This window comes from Bombina bombina, chromosome 12, assembly GCF_027579735.1.
Source record: "Bombina bombina isolate aBomBom1 chromosome 12, aBomBom1.pri, whole genome shotgun sequence".
Classification (NCBI taxonomy): domain Eukaryota; kingdom Metazoa; phylum Chordata; class Amphibia; order Anura; family Bombinatoridae; genus Bombina; species Bombina bombina.
The window spans coordinates 26,606,629-26,629,916 of NC_069510.1; the positions used below are offsets into that span (position 1 = coordinate 26,606,629).

The 23,288-nt window shown below is 37.5% G+C and overlaps 1 protein-coding gene across 1 annotated transcript in view; it reads right to left on the minus strand.

The window, feature by feature from the left end:
• The window catches only part of CACNA1B (calcium voltage-gated channel subunit alpha1 B), a 575,803-nt gene that overhangs the window by 139,943 nt on the left and 412,572 nt on the right, over window positions 1-23,288 (minus strand). Inside the window, exons 21-23 of the mRNA XM_053695819.1 lie at window positions 7,206-8,030; window positions 4,251-4,432; window positions 1,712-1,838 (exon numbers count right to left, since the gene is read on the minus strand). Of these exons, the coding sequence (XP_053551794.1) occupies window positions 1,712-1,838; window positions 4,251-4,432; window positions 7,206-8,030 (1,134 nt within the window). The remainder of the gene's footprint in view (window positions 1-1,711; window positions 1,839-4,250; window positions 4,433-7,205; window positions 8,031-23,288) is intronic.

Genomic DNA, 23,288 nt, shown 5'->3' on the forward strand with positions numbered 1-23,288 from the left:
ACCCCCATACAGCAGATATCACACATGAAGCCAATGATACAGATAGCACTAAAGACCCTAATACAGCAGATATCACGCAAGAAGCCAATGATACATATAGCACTAAAGACCACCATACTGTAGATATCACGCAAGAAGCCAATGATACTAAGTGCACTAAAGACCCACATACTGCAGATATCACACAAGAAGTCAATGATACAGATAGCACTAAAAAAAAACATACTGTAGATATCACACAAGAAAACCAACGATACCGATAGCACTAAAGACCCCCATACTACAGATATTCCACAAGAAACCAACAATGCAGATAGCACTAAAGACCCCCATACTGCAGATATCACACAAGAAGCCAATGAAACCGAGTGCATTAAGACCCCCATGCTTTAGATATCACACAAGAAGCCAATGATATACAGCGCACTAAAGACCCCCATACTGTAGATATCACACAAGAAGCCAATGAAACCAAGTGCATTAAGACCCCCATGCTTTAGATATCACTCAACAAGCCAACGATACAGATAGCACTAAAGACCCCCATACTACAGATATCACACAAGAAACCAATGATATACAGCGCACTAAAGACCCCCATACTACATATATTACTCAAGAAGCTAATGATATACAGCCCACTAAAGACCCCTATACTGTAGATACCACACAAGAAGCCAATGATACTGAATGCATTGAGACCCCCTACTGTAGATACCACACAAGAAGCCAATGATACTGAGTGCATTAAGACCCCCCTACTGTAGATACCACACACAAAGCCAATGATACTGAATGCATTGAGACCCCCTACTGTAGATACCACACAAGAAGCCAATGATACTGAATGCATTGAGACCCCCATACTGTACATACCACACAAAAAGCCAACGATACTGAGTGCATTAAGACCCCCATACTGTAGATACCACACAAGAAGCCAATGATACTGAGTGCATTGAGACCCCCTACTGTAGATACCACACAAGAAGCCAATGATACTGAATGCATTGAGACCCCCTACTGTAGATACCACACAAGAAGCCAATGATACTGAATGCATTGAGACCCCCTACTGTAGATACCACACAAAAAGCCAATGATACTGAATTCATTGAGACCCCCTGCTGTAGATACCACACAAAAAGCCAATGATACTGAATTCATTGAGACCCCCTACTGTAGATACCACACAAAAAGCCAATGATACTGAGTGCATTGAGACCCCCTACTGTAGATACCACACAAGAAGCCAATGATACTGAGTGCATTGAGACCCCCTACTGTAGATACCACACAAGAAGCCAATGATACTTAATTCATTGAGACCCCCTACTCTAGATACCACACAAGAAGCCAATTATACTGAGTGCATTGAGACCCCCTACTCTAGATACCACACAAGAAGCCAATGATACTGAGTGCATTGAGACCCCCTACTGTAGATACCACACAAGAAGCCAATGATACTGAGTGCATTAAGACCCCCCTACTGTAGATACCACACAAGAAGCCAATGATACTGAGTGCATTGAGACCCCCTACTGTAGATACCACACAAGAAGTCAACGATACCAAGTGCATTAAGACCCCCATACAATATTTCCCCCACTATGAGCCAACGATACAGAGGTCAATAACTCATGCTGCAGAGCTGACAAAATGATCAGCAATACAGTGATACCGAGTAGCACATGTAGCAGATACTCACGGGTTAGTAGAGCTGAAGATAAACATTGAGCTGTATGGCAGGATCTGCTTCGGTCCATTCTTCGTGAGATCATCTGCTTCCATTTCCTTTTTCTCTTCAGACTTCATTTCAAATTCAATATTATTGACTGCAACAAATGTTATATTAAATGTGACAGGGGAAACAAGGCAAACTTAGGTTATAAAATGGCTGCGCCATTACATTTATTTTTTCAATATTTAAACAAAAAAAATTATTTTAAGAATTAAACATAAATCTGCATGAAGAGAGAATCGTTCATTTGTTTTAGACAGACAATGTCACACTGTGGATACACAATCTCAAGGAGGGACTCACAGTCCTCTGGTATGAAAGAAGTATCTCGAATTTTGGTTTGGGCGGAATCCAGCTCCTGTCTAATCTTGCGGTTCATATCCAGTGTAGACAATTGGGAGCGATTATCTCATCGCCAAACGTTGCATCCGGGCGATGGTCTCTTTACCCAAGGTATTTCTTCAGATTGTTCAAATGTGGGAACTTCCAGAATAGATCTGATGCGTCCATCTAAACAAGAAACTTCCAGGTATCTGTCCAGATCCCGGGATCCTCAGGCGGAGGCAGTGGATGCATTATCACTTCCTTGGAAGTATCATCCTGCCTATATCTTTCCGCCTCTAGTTCTTCTTCCAAGAGTAATCTCCAAGATTCTGAAGGAATGCTCGTTTGTTCTGCTGGTAGCTCCGGCATGGCCTCACAGGTTTTGGTATGCGGATCTTGTCCGGATGGCCTCTTGCCAACCGTGGACTCTTCCGTTAAGACCAGACCTTCTGTCACAAGGTCCTTTTTTCCATCAGGATCTGAAATCCTTAAATTTAAAGGTATGGAGATTGAACGCTTGATTCTTGGTCAAAGAGGTTTCTCTGACTCTGTGATTAATACTATGTTACAGGCTCGTAAATCTGTATCTCGAGAGATATATTATAGAGTCTGGAAGACTTATATTTCTTGGTGTCTTTCTCATCATTTTTCCTGGCATTCTTTTAGAATACCGAGAATTTTACAGTTCCTTCAGGATGGTTTAGATAAGGGTTTGTCCGCAAGTTCTTTGAAAGGACAAATCTCTGCTCTTTCTGTTCTTTTTCACAGAAAGATTGCTATTCTTCCTGATATTCATTGTTTTGTACAAGCTTTGGTTCGTATAAAACCTGTCATTAAGTCAATTTCTCCTCCTTGGAGTTTGAATCTGGTTCTGGGAGCTCTTCAAGCTCCTCCGTTTGAACCTATGCATTCATTGGACATTAAATTACTTTCTTGGAAAGTTTTGTTCCTTTTGGCCATCTCTTCTGCCAGAAGAGTTTCTGAATTATCTTCTCTTTCTTGTGAGTCTCCTTTTCTGATTTTTCATCAGGATAAGGCGGTGTTGCGAACTTCTTTTGAATTTTTACCTAAAGTTGTGAATTCCAACAACATTAGTAGAGAAATTGTGGTTCCTTCATTATGTCCTAATCCTAAGAATTCTAAGGAGAAATCGTTGCATTCTTTGGATGTTGTTAGAGCTTTGAAATATTATGTTGAAGCTACGAAATCTTTTCGTAAGACTTCTAGTCTATTTGTTATCTTTTCCGGTTCTAGAAAAGGCCAGAAAGCTTCTGCCATTTCTTTGGCATCTTGGTTGAAATCTTTAATTCATCTTGCCTATGTTGAGTCGGGTAAAACTCCGCCTCAGAGAATTACAGCTCATTCTACTAGGTCAGTTTCTACTTCCTGGGCGTTTAGGAATGAAGCTTCGGTTGACCAGATCTGCAAAGCAGCAACTTGGTCCTCTTTGCATACTTTTACTAAATTCTACCATTTTGATGTATTTTCTTCTTCTGAAGCAGTTTTTGGTAGAAAAGTACTTCAGGCAGCGGTTTCAGTTTGAATCTTCTGCTTATGTTTTTCGTTAAACTTTATTTTGGGTGTGGATTTTTTTCAGCAGGAATTGGCTGTCTTTATTTTATCCCTCCCTCTCTAGTGACTCTTGTGTGGAAAGATCCACATCTTGGGTAGTCATTATCCCATACGTCACTAGCTCATGGACTCTTGCTAATTACATGAAAGAAAACATAATTTATGTAAGAACTTACCTGATAAATTCATTTCTTTCATATTAGCAAGAGTCCATGAGGCCCGCCCTTTTTTGTGGTGGTTATGATTTTGTATAAAGCACAATTATTCCAATTCCTTATTTTATATGCTTTCGCACTTTTTTAATCACCCCACTTCTTGGCTATTCGTTAAACTGAATTGTGGGTGTGGTGAGGGGTGTATTTATAGGCATTTTGAGGTTTGGGAAACTTTGCCCCTCCTGGTAGGAATGTATATCCCATACGTCACTAGCTCATGGACTCTTGCTAATATGAAAGAAATGAATTTATCAGGTAAGTTCTTACATAAATTATGTTATTATTGTTAATATATGGAATAATCATTGTGTATAAATTACAAACTTGGGCTGGCGGAGCTGCTATTGGTACTAAGCAGTAAATATAGCTGTGTATGTCATTGGTGGAAGCCTTACCTGGTATGACAGTGCTATCGACGGGTGGAGCCGTAATGGTCACTGGTATATTGACTGTGCTTGCCCTGTCTGTGTGGGGCAATGCCATCCTGTTCACATTTTTCTGGTTATCAGCATCTTCTGGCTGTTCAGGCAACTGCTGTAGGCCGCCGACTGGAGTTTCTGTATCGGTTCGATTCTCCCTGAGATCAAGTACACTCATTTAGCTGAAGCGGCCATAATGTCTTTTAAACCGCTGACTCTAATCCAATACAAATCTAACAATATACTACATAAAAATAATTGTGTGTGTGTGTGTATATATATATTTCACAAAGTGCAGGCACTCATTGGTCTTGTTAAAATATTCAAAAATGTATTAAGGCATTGTTAAAAAATGACATAACGTTTTGGCACCGCATTGTGCCTTTGTCAAGTGTCAGCATGTAATCAAAAAATATACAGCACACTTAAAGGGACATTAAACACTAAATACATGCTAGATAGAATGATGCATTCAAAGAACCGATTAGTCCATGACTAACATGTAGATGTATCTTTTAAAGTTTCATTAGTTGTTTAAAAAGTGACAAAATAAGTGTAAAGTTTTAGTGTCTATAAAACACAGGGAGCTGCCATGTTGTAACTTGTGTTACCTTCTCTGCTGTGGCCAATTAGGGTCAGTTATAAATAGGTCGCTAGAGTGTACAGCCAATGGTTGTGCTGGATTTAACAGTGTTCTGCACTTCCATTTCTAACAGGAACTGAAAAGCTCACAATATCAGAATGGAATTACAGGCAAAGAGGACAGAATTAGTAATGAAAGTATATTGCAGAGCTGTTTTATATATACAATTTATCATTTTATATTACCATCTCAAAGTGTTTAATGTCCCTTTAAAACCATCTGATGGTTTTAAGTGTGCTGTATATTTTTTGATTACATGCTGACATTTGACAAAGGCACAATGCGGTGCCAAAACGTTATGTCATTTTTTTAACAATGCCTTAATACATTTTTGAATATTTTAACAAGACCAATCAGTGCCTGCACTGTGAAATATTTGGATGAATTCTAGCAGAGCACTGTGGCATCAATGGAATGGTGAGATTGTGCTTTCCCTAAAGGAACTGTGTGTATATATATATATATATATATATATATACACACACATATATATAACACACAGACATAGACATATACAAAACATGGAAGGGGACTGCACTCTCAAACTGGACTGGGTACACATCCCATGACACTGCAACATGCTCAGCCCTGGGTGCTTCATAAGTCTGTGAACCCTAACTTGTTCCCAGTTTGTTGGATTGAGAGCTTGCATTTGTATGGCTGTATTAGGGACCCAGGTTTTGGAAGAGACCTTGATGTGGTACCTGGGCTTGTCCCATTTGGTCAGAAGCGATAACTAACTCTTCCAGTTTTGTTTTTAATCTTAGCTGAGAGCTTCTAAGCGAGTACTGGACTTTCTCTGTGTGTTGTATTCATTTATTTTGTAATTTTTCCTAGGGCCTTGCACCCAGGCTTGTCTGGGGTTAAATGCCTGTGACTCTGGAAACAGCACAGCTTCCTGAGAGTGCTATAGCACCCAGGGCTGAGCATGTTGCAGGGTCATGGGATGTGTACCCAGTCCAGTTTGAGAGTGCAGTCCCCTTCCGTGTTTTTTATACACACATATATATATATATATATATATATAGTATATGTGTGTGTGTGTGTGTGGGTGTTAATCTGTTCACCTTCAACGTTTCATTTTGTAAAACAAGTGAGTTTACAGGTTATTTAGAGAAATTACAGGCCACTGTTGGAAATAGAACAGTATATATTGTGACTGGCATATTAGAAAAAAATGACAGAGAGTAAGATACTGCTTATCTCATTTCTATTATACAGCAGCAACAAGTACTTTTATTCGTTCATAGATATGTCAAATTTGTTCAAAGTTCTAAACGTAGATCTTGACAATATATCAGCCACAATGTCACTGGCTAGTTCTCATAATCTATGGCACTGCATTTTAGCAATGTCACCGGCTCATCTCAACAACAAGTTAAAGGAATCAATATGATAGTTTTGGTAGGGTTAAAAACCTTTTGGATGCCGGAGGCAGTTGCATTGGACTGCATCACAGTACACTGCAATACTCTCTGTTATCCAAGGGGTTAACAAGGGTCCGACCTACTGGCAGCAAAGTTGGCTGCAATATTTATAAATAGGCAGCCTTACTGTGGTAACATTTTATCATTTTCAACACTGTGGACATGGTGATATATAGAGATGTGCATTTGGGCTTTGGCCAAATTTTGCCGATTCATCAACTCATTTGATATATGACAAGCCCAATACATTATTGAACAAAACATACGAAAAACGAATGATTTGATGACAAAATCGATTTGTTCATTTGGTAATGCCGTTTGACGGCAAAAAAAGGTGCAGGAATTGAAGGAAGAAGTTATATTGTTTGGGTAATAAGCTCCATTGTCTGTAGTGATGTACAGGGGGTCTCACCATTCATTTGTCCATTGTCCCCTGTATAATCCTGCTATAGTATTAATAATGACAGATGTTAGGGACAGCCGGTTACATACAGGCATTGTATGTTCTTTTAACAATGAAACATAGGTAATTCTAATTGTTTGAATTTTTAAATGTAAAATTTTTATCAATATTAATTGTCTATACTAGCTGTTCCCATTGGAAATAAGGGTAATGAATCCTAATCTAATATCCAACTGAACCGAATATGCCTATATGGACGATATATGGCTAATCCAAATGATTTTAAAAATCTTAAACAATTTTTTTGGACAAAACAAAATTTTCACCCGTGCACCGGTCTAGTTATATCCCAGTTGTGACATTGTGGTAGCTGCAATAAAGCACTGTTTAACATGTTTACATTATAAAAGGGCTGAGTAAACAGTGTAAATGTGGGAAGTTTCATTAACTGGACTTACCTTGACCTGTGGTTGCGATGTTCTCTCTCTCCAGGCTCCCCTTCTCTGTTATCCTTTTTGTCCTCTGTATCATATGTAGAAAGTGCTTTGTGTCTGTTCCGATGACGTGATCTATGGGGCTCCTCTCCATTTTCCCCAGCTCCTCGATTTGTGCCATCTCCCTCTCTGTTGCCTGACCGTGATCCTCCTCCTCTGTGCCTAGACTTTCTTTCACCCTTGCTCAGAGAAGAAGGTTGCCCATTGCCATCTTTGCCTTGCCTTTCATTTGAATGACGATGAGTGCGGTGTCGTCGATGCTCCCTCTCTGTTCCCTCTTCAGGGGAGGCCCGTCGATGATGTCTCTTTCCCCTTTCCTGACTTCGATTACGTTCTCCTTTCCCTCCTTCCTTTCCCCCTTCACCTTCTTTACTTCGACTCCTGTGACGTCGATGACGTTCCTCTCTATCATTACTTCCTGAATCTCCGTTATTGCCATTTTCTCGACCACTGCCATTGGTATCACCACCTCCTCTTTCTCGGTGCCGGTGTTGTTTTCTTGGTGGCTGTTCTGTTGTGGTGTCCTGTCCAGGTTCTATTTCATTTTGTGGTGGAGCTTCAGGACTAACATCTTTAAGTTCCTCAGATTCCTGAGGTTCAACAAGTAGTGGGCGATCCATATGGCTCTTCATATCAGGTCTCAGACGTAAGGTGGTTGCATATCGTAGTCGATCTTCTGGCTCCAGCTCGCTGTAGAGAGCCTCGCAGCTTGCACGGAAGTTGTGCATTCTAATCTGAGTTGTGCGCTGCTCCCATACTGATCGACATTTTGTTGAATTTTGCTGTTTGCTAAAAGGTAGGAGGGAAGAAGGGAAAAAAGTGTGGGAGAACAAGCAATGGAAGCCATTAAGAAATGAAATATGAAGAAAATAAATGCAAATAATGTATTTGCAGGGTAAAGCAATATGTATTGAGTGGCCATTTGACAACACAAGAGTAAATGAAGAGGCACATAATATTTGATAAATGAGATAGAATAATTAAACAATGAATAATGTGCAACGGTAAAATATTTACCAGTGATAAAATGTGAGATAAAGATGAAGAGAAGAGCCATGGTAGCAACACATAAGGTTCAGGGGATAGATTTGGAGTTAGGAAAAAGGGGGGGACATGAAAGGAAATATGGGTAAGTGTGAGTTTCCACTGATGATCTGCTATATTTTGCTTTCCTTGAGAGGGGACATGAAAGACAATTATAAAAAAACACAGAACAAACATATCACAAAACATAATGTAGGAAGCAGTGAAACACTTTTTGATCTAGAATGAGCAGTGGTGGAATTGCACAATTAGGACTAAGGCTAATGGCTAATATAAAAGAACTGAAGCATCAGCTGTCTTCAGTAAACTTCTTAAGGCTTTACTACAGACATTTGGGTCTTCAGCCCCTTGTATAACTTCATGACTGAGATGTTGGACCAGGGATGTTACCAAGAGGTTATGGACCCAATTATCTAGTAGACCACTGGTTATTCTAAGAGATTTACTTTAGAAATTTGGGCCTCTAACGTAAAAAAGTACAAGATGGACCGGAGATCAAAGTTGCTAATAGGGGGTGAGGCCCCAAATGTCTTCAGTTAAGCCCTAAGGACACACATGTTTATACTGGAGACATTAGGGGCTAAAGTCAATAATATAATTGCATAATCAAGTGTAGGGTGCTACTATGGTTTAAAGACCCAGATGTCTCCATTATAGTCACTGAGACATTTGGGACTTCAGCAACTAGTTAAACTGTACAAGCTGAACAAGTGTTCAGGTTTGTTACTACTGGTTAAAGCCCCAAATGTCTGCAGTGTACCCCTAGAGTCTTTAGGACTTTACTGGAAACATTTGGGTTTCAATGGAGCTCTAAAACCTGTACAATTATGTCAAGTTAATTTGTTATTTTAAACCCACATTAAACGACTTTACCCTTTTGGGTAGTATAGGATTGTTTATAATAAATCTTGCAAGTTGTGTAGATGTTCTCTGTATGTGAAATCACATTGTAAATACAAGTAACACAGTTATGTATGATTATATACTGTATGACTGATATCAGTATAAGCAAATTACCTAAGGGACTGTGGCTAGAAAAACAACCAAGAAAAACAGAGGAGGAAAGTTGGATACAGCTTGCAAAAATGTAGCATTCATGCATAGGGCAGATAAACAGACAGTTTTGTCTCACACAGAGTCAGGGCCAGTTACACAAACTTATGTCAAGTCATCCCTTACCCACCCAGTGCTTGGTACCTTACACCATGTAGGGAGATTAAATATTAAAGGGGTATAAAAGTAATTGATACTAGAAGTAAATTAAAAAGTTCCTTAAAATTGCATGATTAAGCTAAATCAAGAAGTTTGACCTTTAAAGAGAAAGTCCACTTGATTTTTTTTATTGCTTTAAAAGATAGATAATCTCTTTACTACTACCCATTCCCCTGCTTTGTACAACCAACATTGTTACATTAAAATACTTTATAACTTTAAACCCCTAAATTTCTGACTGTTTCTAGGCCTCTGCAGGCCGCCTCTTTAATCAGCTTTTCACAGCTTATATGGATAAGATTGTGCTCACTCTGGTGGAGTTATTTATGAAGCAGCACTAATTGTCTAAAATGCAAGTTTCCAAATAGCACTGAGACAAGGGAACAGTCTGCAGAGACTTAGATACAAGGTAATTATAGACGTAAAAAGTATATTAATATAACAGTGTTGGTTATGCAAAACTGGGGAATGGGTAATAAAGGGATTATACTGTATGTCTTTTTAAACAATTTTCTAGACTGTCCCTTTAAAGGGACAGTACACTATAAAATTGTTTTTCCATAAATGTATTTTAAATGACTTGTTATACCAACTACAGAGTATAAAATATTTGAGAAATTGCATTTTCAGGTTTATTTGTGTATCTGAAGTAGCTGGTTTTGTGCTTTGAAACCACAGCCTATTACAATGGGTTGAGCTTCAGGTAATATCAGATCTCATTATGTTATCACTTTGTGTACACACACTTGCTTCCTTATCTTATATTTGTCTAGAAAACCAAAGCTCAATACATAGATAGAACAATGGAAAATTATCATTTTATTATTTAACTATCATGCCCCCACTGAGAGTGTAATCTCTTCTGCTGGCTGTGTTTACTTAGGCTTGTCAATAGCATATACGCCAGTATCAAAACTTTCAGTATAGGTTGGGAAACCACAAGCTAAATCAGCTATTTCAAATGCTGAAATATGAGTAAAGGAGCCACTTGCAACCAATTTAATACACTCTAGCAGGTTAAAAGGATCATTGGGAATAATTTAAAGGGGAAAAAGTTTTTGGGTGAACTGTCCCTTTAAGTTTAATTTCCTATAAACACTTGGAATTTGATAGGGTGAAGTAAAGTAATCAATGATTCAGGATTCCACCATTTCAAATTAAAGAGACCATATAAAGCTTCTTAAATCTTTGCTCATTTATTTACATATATAATTTCAATTGGCCTCACAAATTACTTAGATATTTCTTACATGTTAAGATCTATTAGTAAATTGTGAAGACCGCTGATTTTCAGGGCATTTTTTAATTGTCAGCTTCCCTGTATTTAGGTGTCACAAGTTTTTCTACAATTTTGGAACTCATGAGCAGACTGCACCCTCTCAAAATTCTGGAACTCCAGGGAGTATTGTGAAGAAATATGAGCTAAAATGCTGGATTAATAGTCTTTCTGGTACTTAATAAATAAAATAGTTGGATCAAGAATACAATGGCCTCTATTTATGAAAGGTCTTGCGGACCTGATCCGACAGTGCGGATCAGGTCCGCAAGTCCTCGCTGAATGCGGAGAGCAATACGCTCTCCGTATTCAGCATGAGCTGCTGGTGCAACGCCGCCCCCTGCTGACTCGCGGCCAATGGGAGGTGTCAATCAACCCAATCGTACTCGATCGGGTTGAATGGCGGCGATTTCTGTCCGCCTGTTCAGAGCAGGCGGACAGGGTTATGGAGCAGCGGTCTTTAGACCGCTGCTTCATAACTGCTGTTTCTGGCGAGTCTGAAGACTCGCCAAAAACACGGGCCGTCAAGCTCCTTATGGAAACATTAAATCCTCAATTTAAGTCCTTTAAAATATTTAATTGGTAAAAAAAAATACAATACTGTTACATTATCATCATCATTATTATATTTAAAATTATTTAGTCCAATTTCCAGTAAATTATCACTGAAACATGGTTTTCCACTGGAGCGGACCCCACTGAGTCAATAACTTTGAGCATGGAACAAACTACACAGTGATTGCTTGACTCATTTATATCTATCTTTAAATGGCACAGCAAAGAACAGAACATGAAACCTATTTTTTTATTCTTTAGCTCAGATTGAGAATGTGATTTTAAACAACTTTCCAATTAACGTTTACTATCGAATTTGTTTCATTCTCTTAGTATCCTTTATTGAAAAACATACATAGGAAGGCTCAGGAGCTGCTGATACGTGGCTGAACATATATGCCTTATGTTATTGGCTCACCCAATGAGTTCATCTAGCTCCCAGTAGTGCATGACTGCTTCTTCAACAAAGGATTCCACGATAATGAAGCAAATTTGATAATATTAGTAAATTGGAAAGTTGTTAAAAATTGTATTCTCTATCTGAATCAAAAAAAAGAAAAAAAATGGTGTTTCATGTCCCTTTAAATAGACTTTTGAATGGGTGGGTCCCTGGGTTGCAAATAATGCAGAACTTTGAAAACATTTTGTGTGTAGATCTTTTTCAATTCTGTGATTATCCGTTAATATATACTATACATATATAAAAAAATTTGGATATTTTCAGTTGTGCACACACATGCAGTGATAATTCACTAGGATATTTGGTAATACTTAAAAAAAAAATCCTAATTGGTATTATCTATTCCTCTGCCCCCTTCATTTCCTCTTTTGGCTGGGCTGTGGTGTATAGAGCAGTCACACCTACTCTCTACATAGGCTTTCTAAGGGCTTTAAAGGGACTGGACTTCAAGATTGTCATATGACACACACGTTGATTGGATGTTCACTGGAATTGTCATTAAAAATATATATATATATATATATATATGGCATTTGATTAGTTAAGGTTCACCATCACTTTACCTTGCGGTAAGGTTTCCAAACCTCCCCTACTTAATAAATGGAGTCCTATGTGTTTAACCGCTTTGTGAGAATCAGGCACAGTTACCAAGAAACATTTATGGAGTAATAAACAAATTAAATCATTTTATTATTGCCTTATATTGTCCATAGATCATATCAATTTTGACCAGAAACCAAAAAAATGACAGCTCTATGTGTAATATGATAAAGTCGCTATAATACATCATGACACATTTTCAGATTTTCATGATGGATTAGGGCAAAGTTGGAAGCAGTGTTGCTATTTGTAATAAAAACGTCCTAAATTATAGCTTAAGTCAGTCGATTTTTAAGGATTTTATGGAGCCGGCCCCAAAACAATTTATTGTGAACAAACATTTCTACACAGGACAGCAACAAAGACGGCATCACATTAACAAGAAATCAGCCTTAATATAATAAAGCTTAGACAATACATTTGTGCATAAAATGTCATAAGGTTGAACAAGTAATTAAAGTTATAGGAAAGACAAATTAAACTTGCAGGATTCAGATAGAGCATGTAATTTTAAGACACTTTTAAATTCACTTCTATTTTCAAATGTGCTTCGTTCTGTTGGTATTCCTTGTTGCAAAAGTATACGCACATATTCCACACTAGTAGGAGCTATCTGCTGATTGGTGCCTGCACACATTTGTCTCTTGTGATTGGCCAACTAGATGTGTTCAGCTAGCTGACAGTAGTGCAATGCTTTTCATTCAGCAAAGGGTAACAAGAGAATAAAGCAAATTTGATTTAAATTTAAATTGGAAAGCTGTTTAAAATTGTATGTTTTTATTTTTATTGACGACATACAAAAATTTACATCAGAATTACAATTGCCTGGTAACAAATATATGTACTTATTACAATATTACATACATTAAAAATTATAATACATGCAATATAGTCATTTTTTTGCCCGTATTAACATCGAACCGGACCACTATTGGATCCTCAGTGGTAACATATAAGGATTGGTATAGGGATATAGTGGTAATAAAACATAGATAATTCTATATAGTCAGAAAGATATGAAAATTATGGAATAAAGGCCAGAACTGGACCAACAATTAGTATGAATTATACAGAATCCCTCTGTAAATTAAAGTAATAGCCTCTCTTTAGTTAGGAAACTAATAAGAGTGAGTAGTATATAAATAAAAGGATCAGGGCCACCTTTGGATCTTAGATGGAAAAAGTAAAGGAGATTGTATGCAAATATTCATATTTTAAAAGTAAGTAACGCAAAAAATAAAAATAAAGTGAAAACTAATCCTGGACAACTTGTTAATAAAATAAAGTGTAAATAGCTCTATCCTATATACATGTATAAAGGCAAGCTAAGAGATAAGTGGTCAAGGTTAAAGATAATGCTAAGTCTACAAGGAAGGAGGTTAACCTCTTCAACAACTATAAGTTTGGATATCATATGTCTATGCTTTATCTACTAGGTAGCCTTGACCATCTAGTATCTATAAACAGCTATAGAAATATGAACTTAGAGAACTTTTAAATTTAGGAACTGAGGCAAATTTTAAAAGTCAAAATGTTGTAATGTAAGTTAGTCTGGTAAAGTAGAATAGAAATCATGTGATAGTTGGATAGGCAATTTCCTGATAAATTAAATAGGTTATGGCGAATTAAGCATAAAAGATGTTTTGCCCATCCGCTAGCCACAAGGGCATAGTGAATAATAGTGTATATCCACCATATATATGAAAACATTAAGTTATATTGCCCTACATGTATTACATATACATCTTAAGGAATTATTCTAGCTCTAAAGCATCATTCAGAGTTCATATATTTATTCTGAAAAGAAAAATATTTTTAGACCATGTTATATACTGAGTTAAACAGCGCATCTGAACAGTATGAGTAATTTTCAATACTATTGTAGAAACATCCTCTTAGGTAATATAAATAGGGCCCCTACGCTAAACATCTGTTGTAACAGAGCAACAAAAATGTAGAATGAGGTAGTAGATTAGAAGGTGTCGAAATACTTGCGGTCATGCTTCCTTACACATTATTTACAGTTATAGGCCTTGGTGAAGTACAGTCAAACCCCTCTTTAAATATATATAGAACAAAGTGCAGACTAGGGAGATGGTGTTCACAAGCCGTTCCTGCATTGGACTCAGAGGAATCGTTTGATAATTTATCCGGGGGTAGATGGATCTGCTGAAGTGGCAAGTTACGAGTGTAAAAGGTTGCATATTTAAGGCAGAAGATGCTGTTGTAGAGGTGTCCGGTGAATGTTATATTAAAGCAGATTGTCCTGGACTCAGCAATGTTGAAAAGATAGGAAAGGACTCGATTTGATCTCTGGAAACTGAGATGCCATCTGGGGTATAATCCGAGGGACTCAGCCTCTGCAGAGCATATTGTACAGCTTGTAATGTGACGCTGGGTTCTTGTTGCTGCAGGCTTTCCATAGTACTTATCCTGTGGTGTCAAATGTTTGGTATCTGGAGATTCAGCAGGAATATGTTAAGGTGTCTGCTTTTATAAAAAAGTTGTAGCATACCTTCTGAGGGAGCTTTGTTTATTATCTTCTGTATGACAGTCACTGTCATAAAATCTCTCCTTCCATACTTGCCGCTACATACGTGACTGCAGAACTCATCCTGAAGGTAAGCTTTTATTAGGGCAGTTGTTTTGTGCTATAGAATAAGGTGTTGCCAGATATGGTCTAATACCTTGGCATGCCGAGGTGGGGAAACGCCCCCTGTTGCAAGCTGATGCTTAAGGCCTCAATCGTCCTAACCTGAGCTCTTGTCTCACAAATACAGCCAAAAAAGTAGTGATAAGATCTTAGTAGAGCAAGGTAGTGTTCTTGTGCTCAAATCCGGTATTTTAGCTATGGAATGTTGTCAATAATCTGCGGATTAATGGCTAATCTACTAGAGCTCATGGAAAGTGTGCCCGCTCAATATCGCTTTACGGATACGCCCCCCCCCCCCCTAAAATTGTATGTTCTATCTAAATCATGGAAGAAAATTTAGGGTTTTCCGTCCCTTTAAAATGTTCTTTTATAGTGATTCTAGGCAAGAGCCTAAACAAATTTATTGAAAATGAATGATTCCTCGAACATGTATGCCCTCAAGCCCCACTGTCCAGTAGACATCAGAGGGAGCTCACACGGGCATGGTGCTATCTAGCCATTACCATTTCTTAAAGGGACACTAAACCCAAATTTTTTCTTTCGTGATGCATGACATTTTAAGCAACTTTCTAATTTACTCCTATTATCAAATTTTCTTTATTCTCTTGTAATCTTTATTTGAAATGCAAGAATGTAAGTTTAGATGCCGACCCATTTTGGTGAACAACCTGAGTTGTCCTTGCTAATTGGTGGATAAATTCATCCACCAATAAATAAGTGCTGTCCAGAGTACTGAACCAAGAAAAAAGCTTAGATGCCCTTTTTTCAAATTTAAACTTTAAAAAAGCAGGAATCTAAGATAAGGAACCAGCCCATCTTTGGTTCAGCACTTGGATAGCACTACATTTATCCACCAATCAGCAAGCGCAACCAAAAATAGGCTGGCTACTAAGCTTTATATTCTTGCATTTTCAAATAAAGATAGCAAGAGAACAAAGAAAAATTGATAATAGGAGTAAATTTGAAAGTTGCTTAAAATTGCATGCTCTGTCTGAATCACTAAAGAAAAAAATTTGGTTTCAGTGTCCCTTTAAATATTAAAGGCCATTAAGCTCGACATTGAACAATACCTAAAATGTTTCACTATTAAAAGCATAACATTATTGCAATACACATTCATTATTTATTTTGCTGTCTTTTGCTGCAATATACATCTAAATATTGTTCTTGAACCATTTTTTTCTAGGGAGCTTCGGGTTAAAGGGACATGAAATCCACATTTTTTTCTTTCATGATTCAGATAAAACATACAATTTTAAACAGCATTCCAATTTACTTCTATGATCAATTTTGTTTCATTCTCTTGGTATCCAGAGCAGAAATGTCCTACTGGGAGCTAGCTGAACACAAAGGTAAGCCAATAGGTATAGATGTGCAACCACCAATCAGCAGCCAGTTCTCAGCTCCTGAGCCTACCTAGGTATGCTGTTCAACAAAGGATCACAAGAGGAAGAAGCAAATTAAATAATTGAAATAATCTGGAAAGCTGTTTAAAATTATATGTTCTATCTGAATCAGGAAAAATTTTTTTGGGGTTTCACGTCCCTTTAAGGCCATTTCTTTGAACTATTCTTTTAATCTCCATCACCTTGTGTCTCTAGTCATTTGCTCTCCAAGGTGGATCATTCATTTTGCATTAACAATCGTTATAGGAAATACATTATTTGCAAAGGGACTGGGCATACTATATAGTTTAAGAATATCATTGTGTAAATATTAATATATATTTATTTAGCTATTAGATGGAGATCACAAATTAAAGGGATAGTAAAGTCATAATTAGACATTTATGATTTAGACAGAGCATACAATTTTAAACAACTTTCCAATTTACTTCTATTATTTAATTTGCTTCCTTCTCTTGCTATCCTTTGCTGAAAGGTTTATCTAGGAAAGCTCAGGAGCAGCAAAGAACCTAGGTTCTAGTTGCTGATTGGTGGCTGCATATATATACCGATTTTTATTGGCTCACCCATGTGTTCAGATAGGAACCAGTAGTGCATTGATGCTCCTTCAACAAATGATACCAAGAGAATGAAGCAAATTTGATTATAGAAGTAAACTGGAAAGTTTAAAATGTATAATAGTCTATTAATTAGCTATTTCAAATAACAAAATAACGGTAAATGTTATGCTTGCAAACATTTAAATACACTCAACAGGTAATATGACTGATTGGGAATACATTAAAGGGAGTACAATGCCCCTCTAAGTTACATATCAGCTATGGTGGTTCATTAAGATAGCTAATTAAAATATACAATTTTGGTCAAAAGCATCCACCAGCAACATTCAGTCCATTAACCATTTGCCTGCCAGAGAAAGTTGTAATTAAAGGATTATGGGATTATGGCCATATTAATCTCAAACTTGTCATTGTGTTTAAGATTCAGTAGACTAAATCCCTTTTAATGTTCAGTGCCTTTAATCTCACTGACTGTTCAATGATGAAAGCTAATTTTAAAGGACAGCAAGATGTGAGGTCTGCGCATATATTTCACGTTCAGTCTCACAATCACACCTCAAAATAAGTGACAAGTTTGGCACTCCAGATGTTTCAGAACTACATTTCCCAAGATGCATAGGCACTCGGAACTCCAGTCGAGCATTATGGGAAATGTAGTTCTGAAACATCTGGAGTGCCAAGGTTTGCCATCACTGACCTAGAGGCCTATTTATCAAGCCGTCAACCGCAAATACGCTGGAATTCCGCAGCGTAATTGTGGTGAGCCTGTTTCGCCTTATTTATCAAAGCCTACAGACTGGCAAAAGTTGAAATCTGTGACGTAACATACGATCCGCCGGTCTCAGTCCGACACAGATTGATGTTTACGTCATTACAGATGTTCCGAATACAAATTCGGCACTATCTGACTACTTTTGCTAGTTAGCAAACTTCTAACAGGTATGCTTCCACTATTCCAGCCCAGCGTACCTGGTTTTCAATCCGCAACCCTGGAGGCCGCAGATGCCATAGGAATTAATGGGAGTCTGAAAGCAGCAAAAGCTTATGTTCGATGCTGCCAGATATCCCATTGATTTCTATGCTAGAATAAAAGTTACGTTTACACCTAACACCCTAACATAAACCCTGAGTCTAAACACCCCTAATCTGCCACCCGACATCGCCGCCACTAAATAAAATGTATTAACCCCTATCCTACCATTCCTGGACCCCACAGCAACCTACATAATGTTATTAACCCCTATTCCGTCGCTCCCGGACCCCGCCGCAACTAAATAAAGTTTTTAACCCCTATTTCACCCCTCCCGGAACCCGCCGCAACTAAATAAAGTTATTAACCCCTAAACCGCCGATCCCGGAGCCCACCGCAACTAACTAAATGTATTAACCCCTAAACTCATGGCCTCCCACATCACTACCACTTACTAAATCTATTAACCCCTAAACTGCCAGCCCTCCACATCGCCATAAACTAAATTAAACACCCACTAACTTTACCTAATATATTAACTCATCCCTATCTTATAATAAATTTAAACTTACCTTTAGAATTAAATTAAACTATATTAAACTATTAATGAACCTACCCTAACTATTATACTAAAATTACATTAAACTACAAATTAAATTAACTTTATTATATATTTAAAAACCTAACCCTACTCAAGTTATTTAAATCTGCTATAAAGAATTACTAAGTTACAAAAAACTAACAACTAAGTTACACAAAATAAAAAACACTAAGTTACAAAAAACTAACAACTAAGTTACACAAAATAAAAAACACTAAGTTACAAAAAACTAACAACTAAGTTACACAAAATAAAAAACACTAAGTTACAAAAAATAATAAACACTAAATTACACAAAATAAAAAAGAAATGATCAAATATTTAAACTAACTACACCTAATCTAATAGCCCTATGAAAATAAAAAAGCCCCCCAAAATTAAAAAAAAACCCTAGCCTACAATAAACTACCAATGGCCCTTAAAAGGGCCTTTTGCGGGGCATTGGCCCAAAGAAATCAGCTATTTTACCCGTAAATAAAAATAAAAATGCCCCCCCAACAGTAAAACCCACCACCCACACAACCAAACCCCCCAAATAAAATTCTATCTAAAAAACCTAAGCTCCCCATTGCCCTGACAGCCAATAGAATGCGAGCACAATCCTATTGGCTGATTGGATCAGCCAATAGGATGAAAGCTCAATCCTATTGGCTGATTGCAACAGCCAATAGGATTTTTTCAACCTTAATTCCTATTGGCTGATAGAATTCTATCAGCCAATCGGAATGTAAGGGACGCCATCTTGGATCACATCATTTAAAGGGAAACCTCATTGTAAAGAAGACGTCAGAAGAAGAGGATGCTCCACGCCGGATGTCTTTAAGATGGAGCCGCTCTGCGCCGGATGGATGAAGATAGAAGATGCCGTCTGGATGAAGACTTCTGCCTGGTTGGATGAAGACTTCGGCCCGCTTGGATGAAGACTTCTGCCGGCTTCGCTGAGGACTTCTGCCGCTTCGTTGTCGTTGAGGATGGACTGTAAGTGGATCTTCAGGGGTTAGTGTTAGGTTATTTTAAGGGTTTATTGGGTGGGTTTTAATTTTAGATTATGGACTTTGGGCGGAAAAAGTGCTAAATGCCCTTTTTAGGGCAATGCCCATCCAAATGCCCTTTTCAGGGCAATGGGGAGCTTAGGTTTTTTAGATAGAATTTTATTTGGGGGGTTTGGTTGTGTGGGTGGTGGGTTTTACTGTTGGGGGGGTTGTTTGTATTTTTTTCTACAGGTAAAAGAGCTGATTTCTTTGGGGTAATGCCCCGCAAAAGGCCCTTTTAAGGGCTATTGGCAGTTTAGTTTAGGCTAGGGTTTTTTTATTTGGGGGGGCTTTTTTATTTTCATAGGGCTATTAGATTAGGTGTAATTAGTTTAAATATTTGACAATTTATTTTTTATTTTGTGTAATTTAGTGTTTATTTTTTTTTGTAACTTAGTGTTTTTTATTTTGTGTAACTTAGTTCTTAGTTTTTTGTAACTTAGTACTTTTTAATAGTATACGGGATGGGGGTTAATAACTTTATTTAGGTTGCAGTGGCCTCAGGGAGTGGCGGGATAGGGGTTAAACATTTTAGTATAGTGGCGGTGTTTAGTGACAGGGTATAAATAAAGCTTGGAAAAAGCCGAATAGCAGCGAGATCGATGACTGTTAGTTAACAACAGTCCGCTGCTTATCACCCCGTACTTGGTGTGCGGCTTTTTGACAGCTTTTTTAATAAATAAGGAGAGCGTATTCAGGTCCGCGGCCGCGGTGTTAGGCGATGTCAGGCGAGCGTATTGGTGCCGTTGAATGCAGCACAGTTGACGGCTTGATAAATAGGCCTCCTAGGCTACTTTATTAACTCAAGTTAAAGTTTACTCCTGTGCAGGAGACAGCCGGTGAGCCAATCAGGAGCAGCATATGTGCACAGCTGCTAATCATTGGCCGCGTCTTGTGCACGTTCAGCATGGGAGCACACCTAGTATGCAGGCTTAACTATGTGTGTAACCCTTTTGTAAGCATTTTTAGAGCATTTTATTATTACACTACTATATCCATTTAAGCAGAAAACACAGCTGCAACTTTACTGCAAATACAAAAATTTGTCCCTTTTGATTAATATTTTTTAAGTGAGTCTTTTCTTGCTCTTACACACATTAGTTTTATACTTTTCCCGATATGTAAACTTATAAGAATTTTTTTTTTAATTTTCTTTGATGCTTTCAAGTGTATCACATAAAAAAACCCAGATGTTTCTGTGCTGAATAAACCAACTTTTTCATTTCAGACTTTTGGTGGCTGGCGGCCCTCTCTTTCAGCACAGTTGTTTGAGTTGTTTTTATAAGCCAGTAAACATTGAATATCTAGCTAGGTACAGTAATAGTTATATACAAACATGCATTTTCTGCCAGTTTAAATCTAAAAAGCATTAACTTGATTCTTAAAACAAAGAATTATGCAATGTAATGTAACTATGTATTTAACTGTTGCTTATTACATAACATAAACATATTGATTCTGATGTCCTTTTAAAAGTAAATTCATAGACAGAGTCAAGCAACAAGCAACATACACTATACTGAGAAGCACCAAAAACAACAAAACATACTGGGCAAGATTACAAGTCGTGCGGTATGAGTTTTCCGCACGCAAGATGGTCTTTTTGCAATCAATTTTCATTGTGCAGATATTACAAGTCTTGAAAAAACAAAAAACAAACTTCAAAACACTTCAAAAATACATTACAAAGTACAGCTACACTCATAAACGTGCACTCATAGGAGGCAGGGGAGGCAGTGCCTACCCTGCCATATGTGGCCAAAGCTTAATTAAACTTTAATTAAAAAAAAAAGTATAAAAAAAGTATTTCCCCCCCATGTAATGCTATGGAGAGGCAGGTACAGGAACGCTTCTCTCCATTGCAGTACATGGGTCAAAGGAAAAGCTGTGCTGCAGCGCCACCTGTGTTCTGTCAATATATTAGCAGCAAAAAATGGGACCAATAGGAGGCACCCCTCTTGATGCCTCCTAGCAAGTGAAGGATATATAGATTAATCAGAATATATAGATTAATCAGAAGGAGGATGCAGTGAGCAGGGTCATGTGACACAGCTGGTAGCCACTGTAAAGTAACTGGTTAAATACATAGTCAAAGGGAGACATTTAAAATTAAACTTTCATGATTGAGGTAGAGCATGCTATTTTAATAGACTTTTATAGTTATTTATATTTTGAGAATTAGCATCAACTGTTACTGGCCCCATGTCAGCAAATCAAATTCGTTTTTGAAAATAACATGAAAGTCATAATTACATTTCCATCATTCAGATAAAAATTGCACAAACAAAAATAATAAATAAACTTTATATTTTACTTTTATTATTATGTACTTCATTCTTTTGGTATCCTTTGGTGTCCTTTGTTGAAGAGCATACCTAAGTGGGATGTGCACGTGCGTTTCTTGAACACCATATTGCAGCAGCTGTGTTGGCAGTATTGATAACTTGTCCTTTGTGTAAAACTTGTATGGTAAATTATTTCTATTTTTACAATACAGTAGTGAGTAGAGAAGAGATTGTGTATCATTCTAATTGCTTAGTAACTGGCACTGTGCCACAGAATTGTGTGAGTGTGTATGTGAGCATAGTGTGTGTGGGTGTCAGTGAGCAGAGTATGTGTGCTTTATTCTCCAGGTAATCAATACATTTCCGATGAGCTGGTGCTTTAGTGCAGTGTTTTTCAACAATGGTCCTCAAGTACCCCCAACAGGCCAGGTTTTCATTATAGCTGAATCAGTGAACATGTGAAGTAATCAGCTGATCAGTAACTCAGTGGTTACTAACTTGCTCTCAACCATCACCTGATTATGTCACCTGTGGACTGGTTCAGCTAGCATTTAAACCTGCCCTGTTGGGGGTACTTGCGGTCCTCTGTACATGTGTTTCTCCGGCGTATCATATCTAGTGCCTCACCAGCCTCTGACCTCACTGCACGTCACTGACTCATATTAACACTGAGCTCAAAGATACAAGTTCTCTGGTTTTAGAAAAAAAAGCAGGGATTTTACATTGACATACATACACATACATAGATGCATTTATATGTATAGAGATATGTTTAAAGGGACGGTCAAGTCAAAAAACCTCATGATTTAAATAGGGAATGCAATTTTAAACAACTTTCCAATTTACTTTTATCACCAATTTTGCTTTGTTCTCTTGGTATTCTTAGTTGAAAGCTAATTCTAGGAGGTTCATATGCTAATTTCTTAGACCTTGAAGAATGCCTCTAATCTGAATGCATTTTCACCACTAGAGGGCATTAGTTCATGTGTTTTATATAGATAACATTGAGCACATGCACGTGAAGTTACCCTGGAGTGAGCACTGATTGGCTAAAATGCAAGTCTGTCAAAAGAACTGAAATAAGGGGGCATTTTGCAGAGGCTTAGATACAAAGTAATCACAGAGATAAAAAGAGTATTTCTATAGCAGTGTTGGTTATGCAAAACTAGGGAATGGGTTATAAAAGGATTATCTTTCTTTTTAAACAACAAAAATTCTGGTGTTGACTGTCCCTTTAACTTTGGAGATAATGAAAATATTTTACATTACAATCTTATGCACATTAACAATATCTCAGAGGGATTTTCAAAGAGATGTTCGCATATAGATCTTGAGATCTAGATATATATATATATATATATATATATATATATATATATATATATATACTGTAA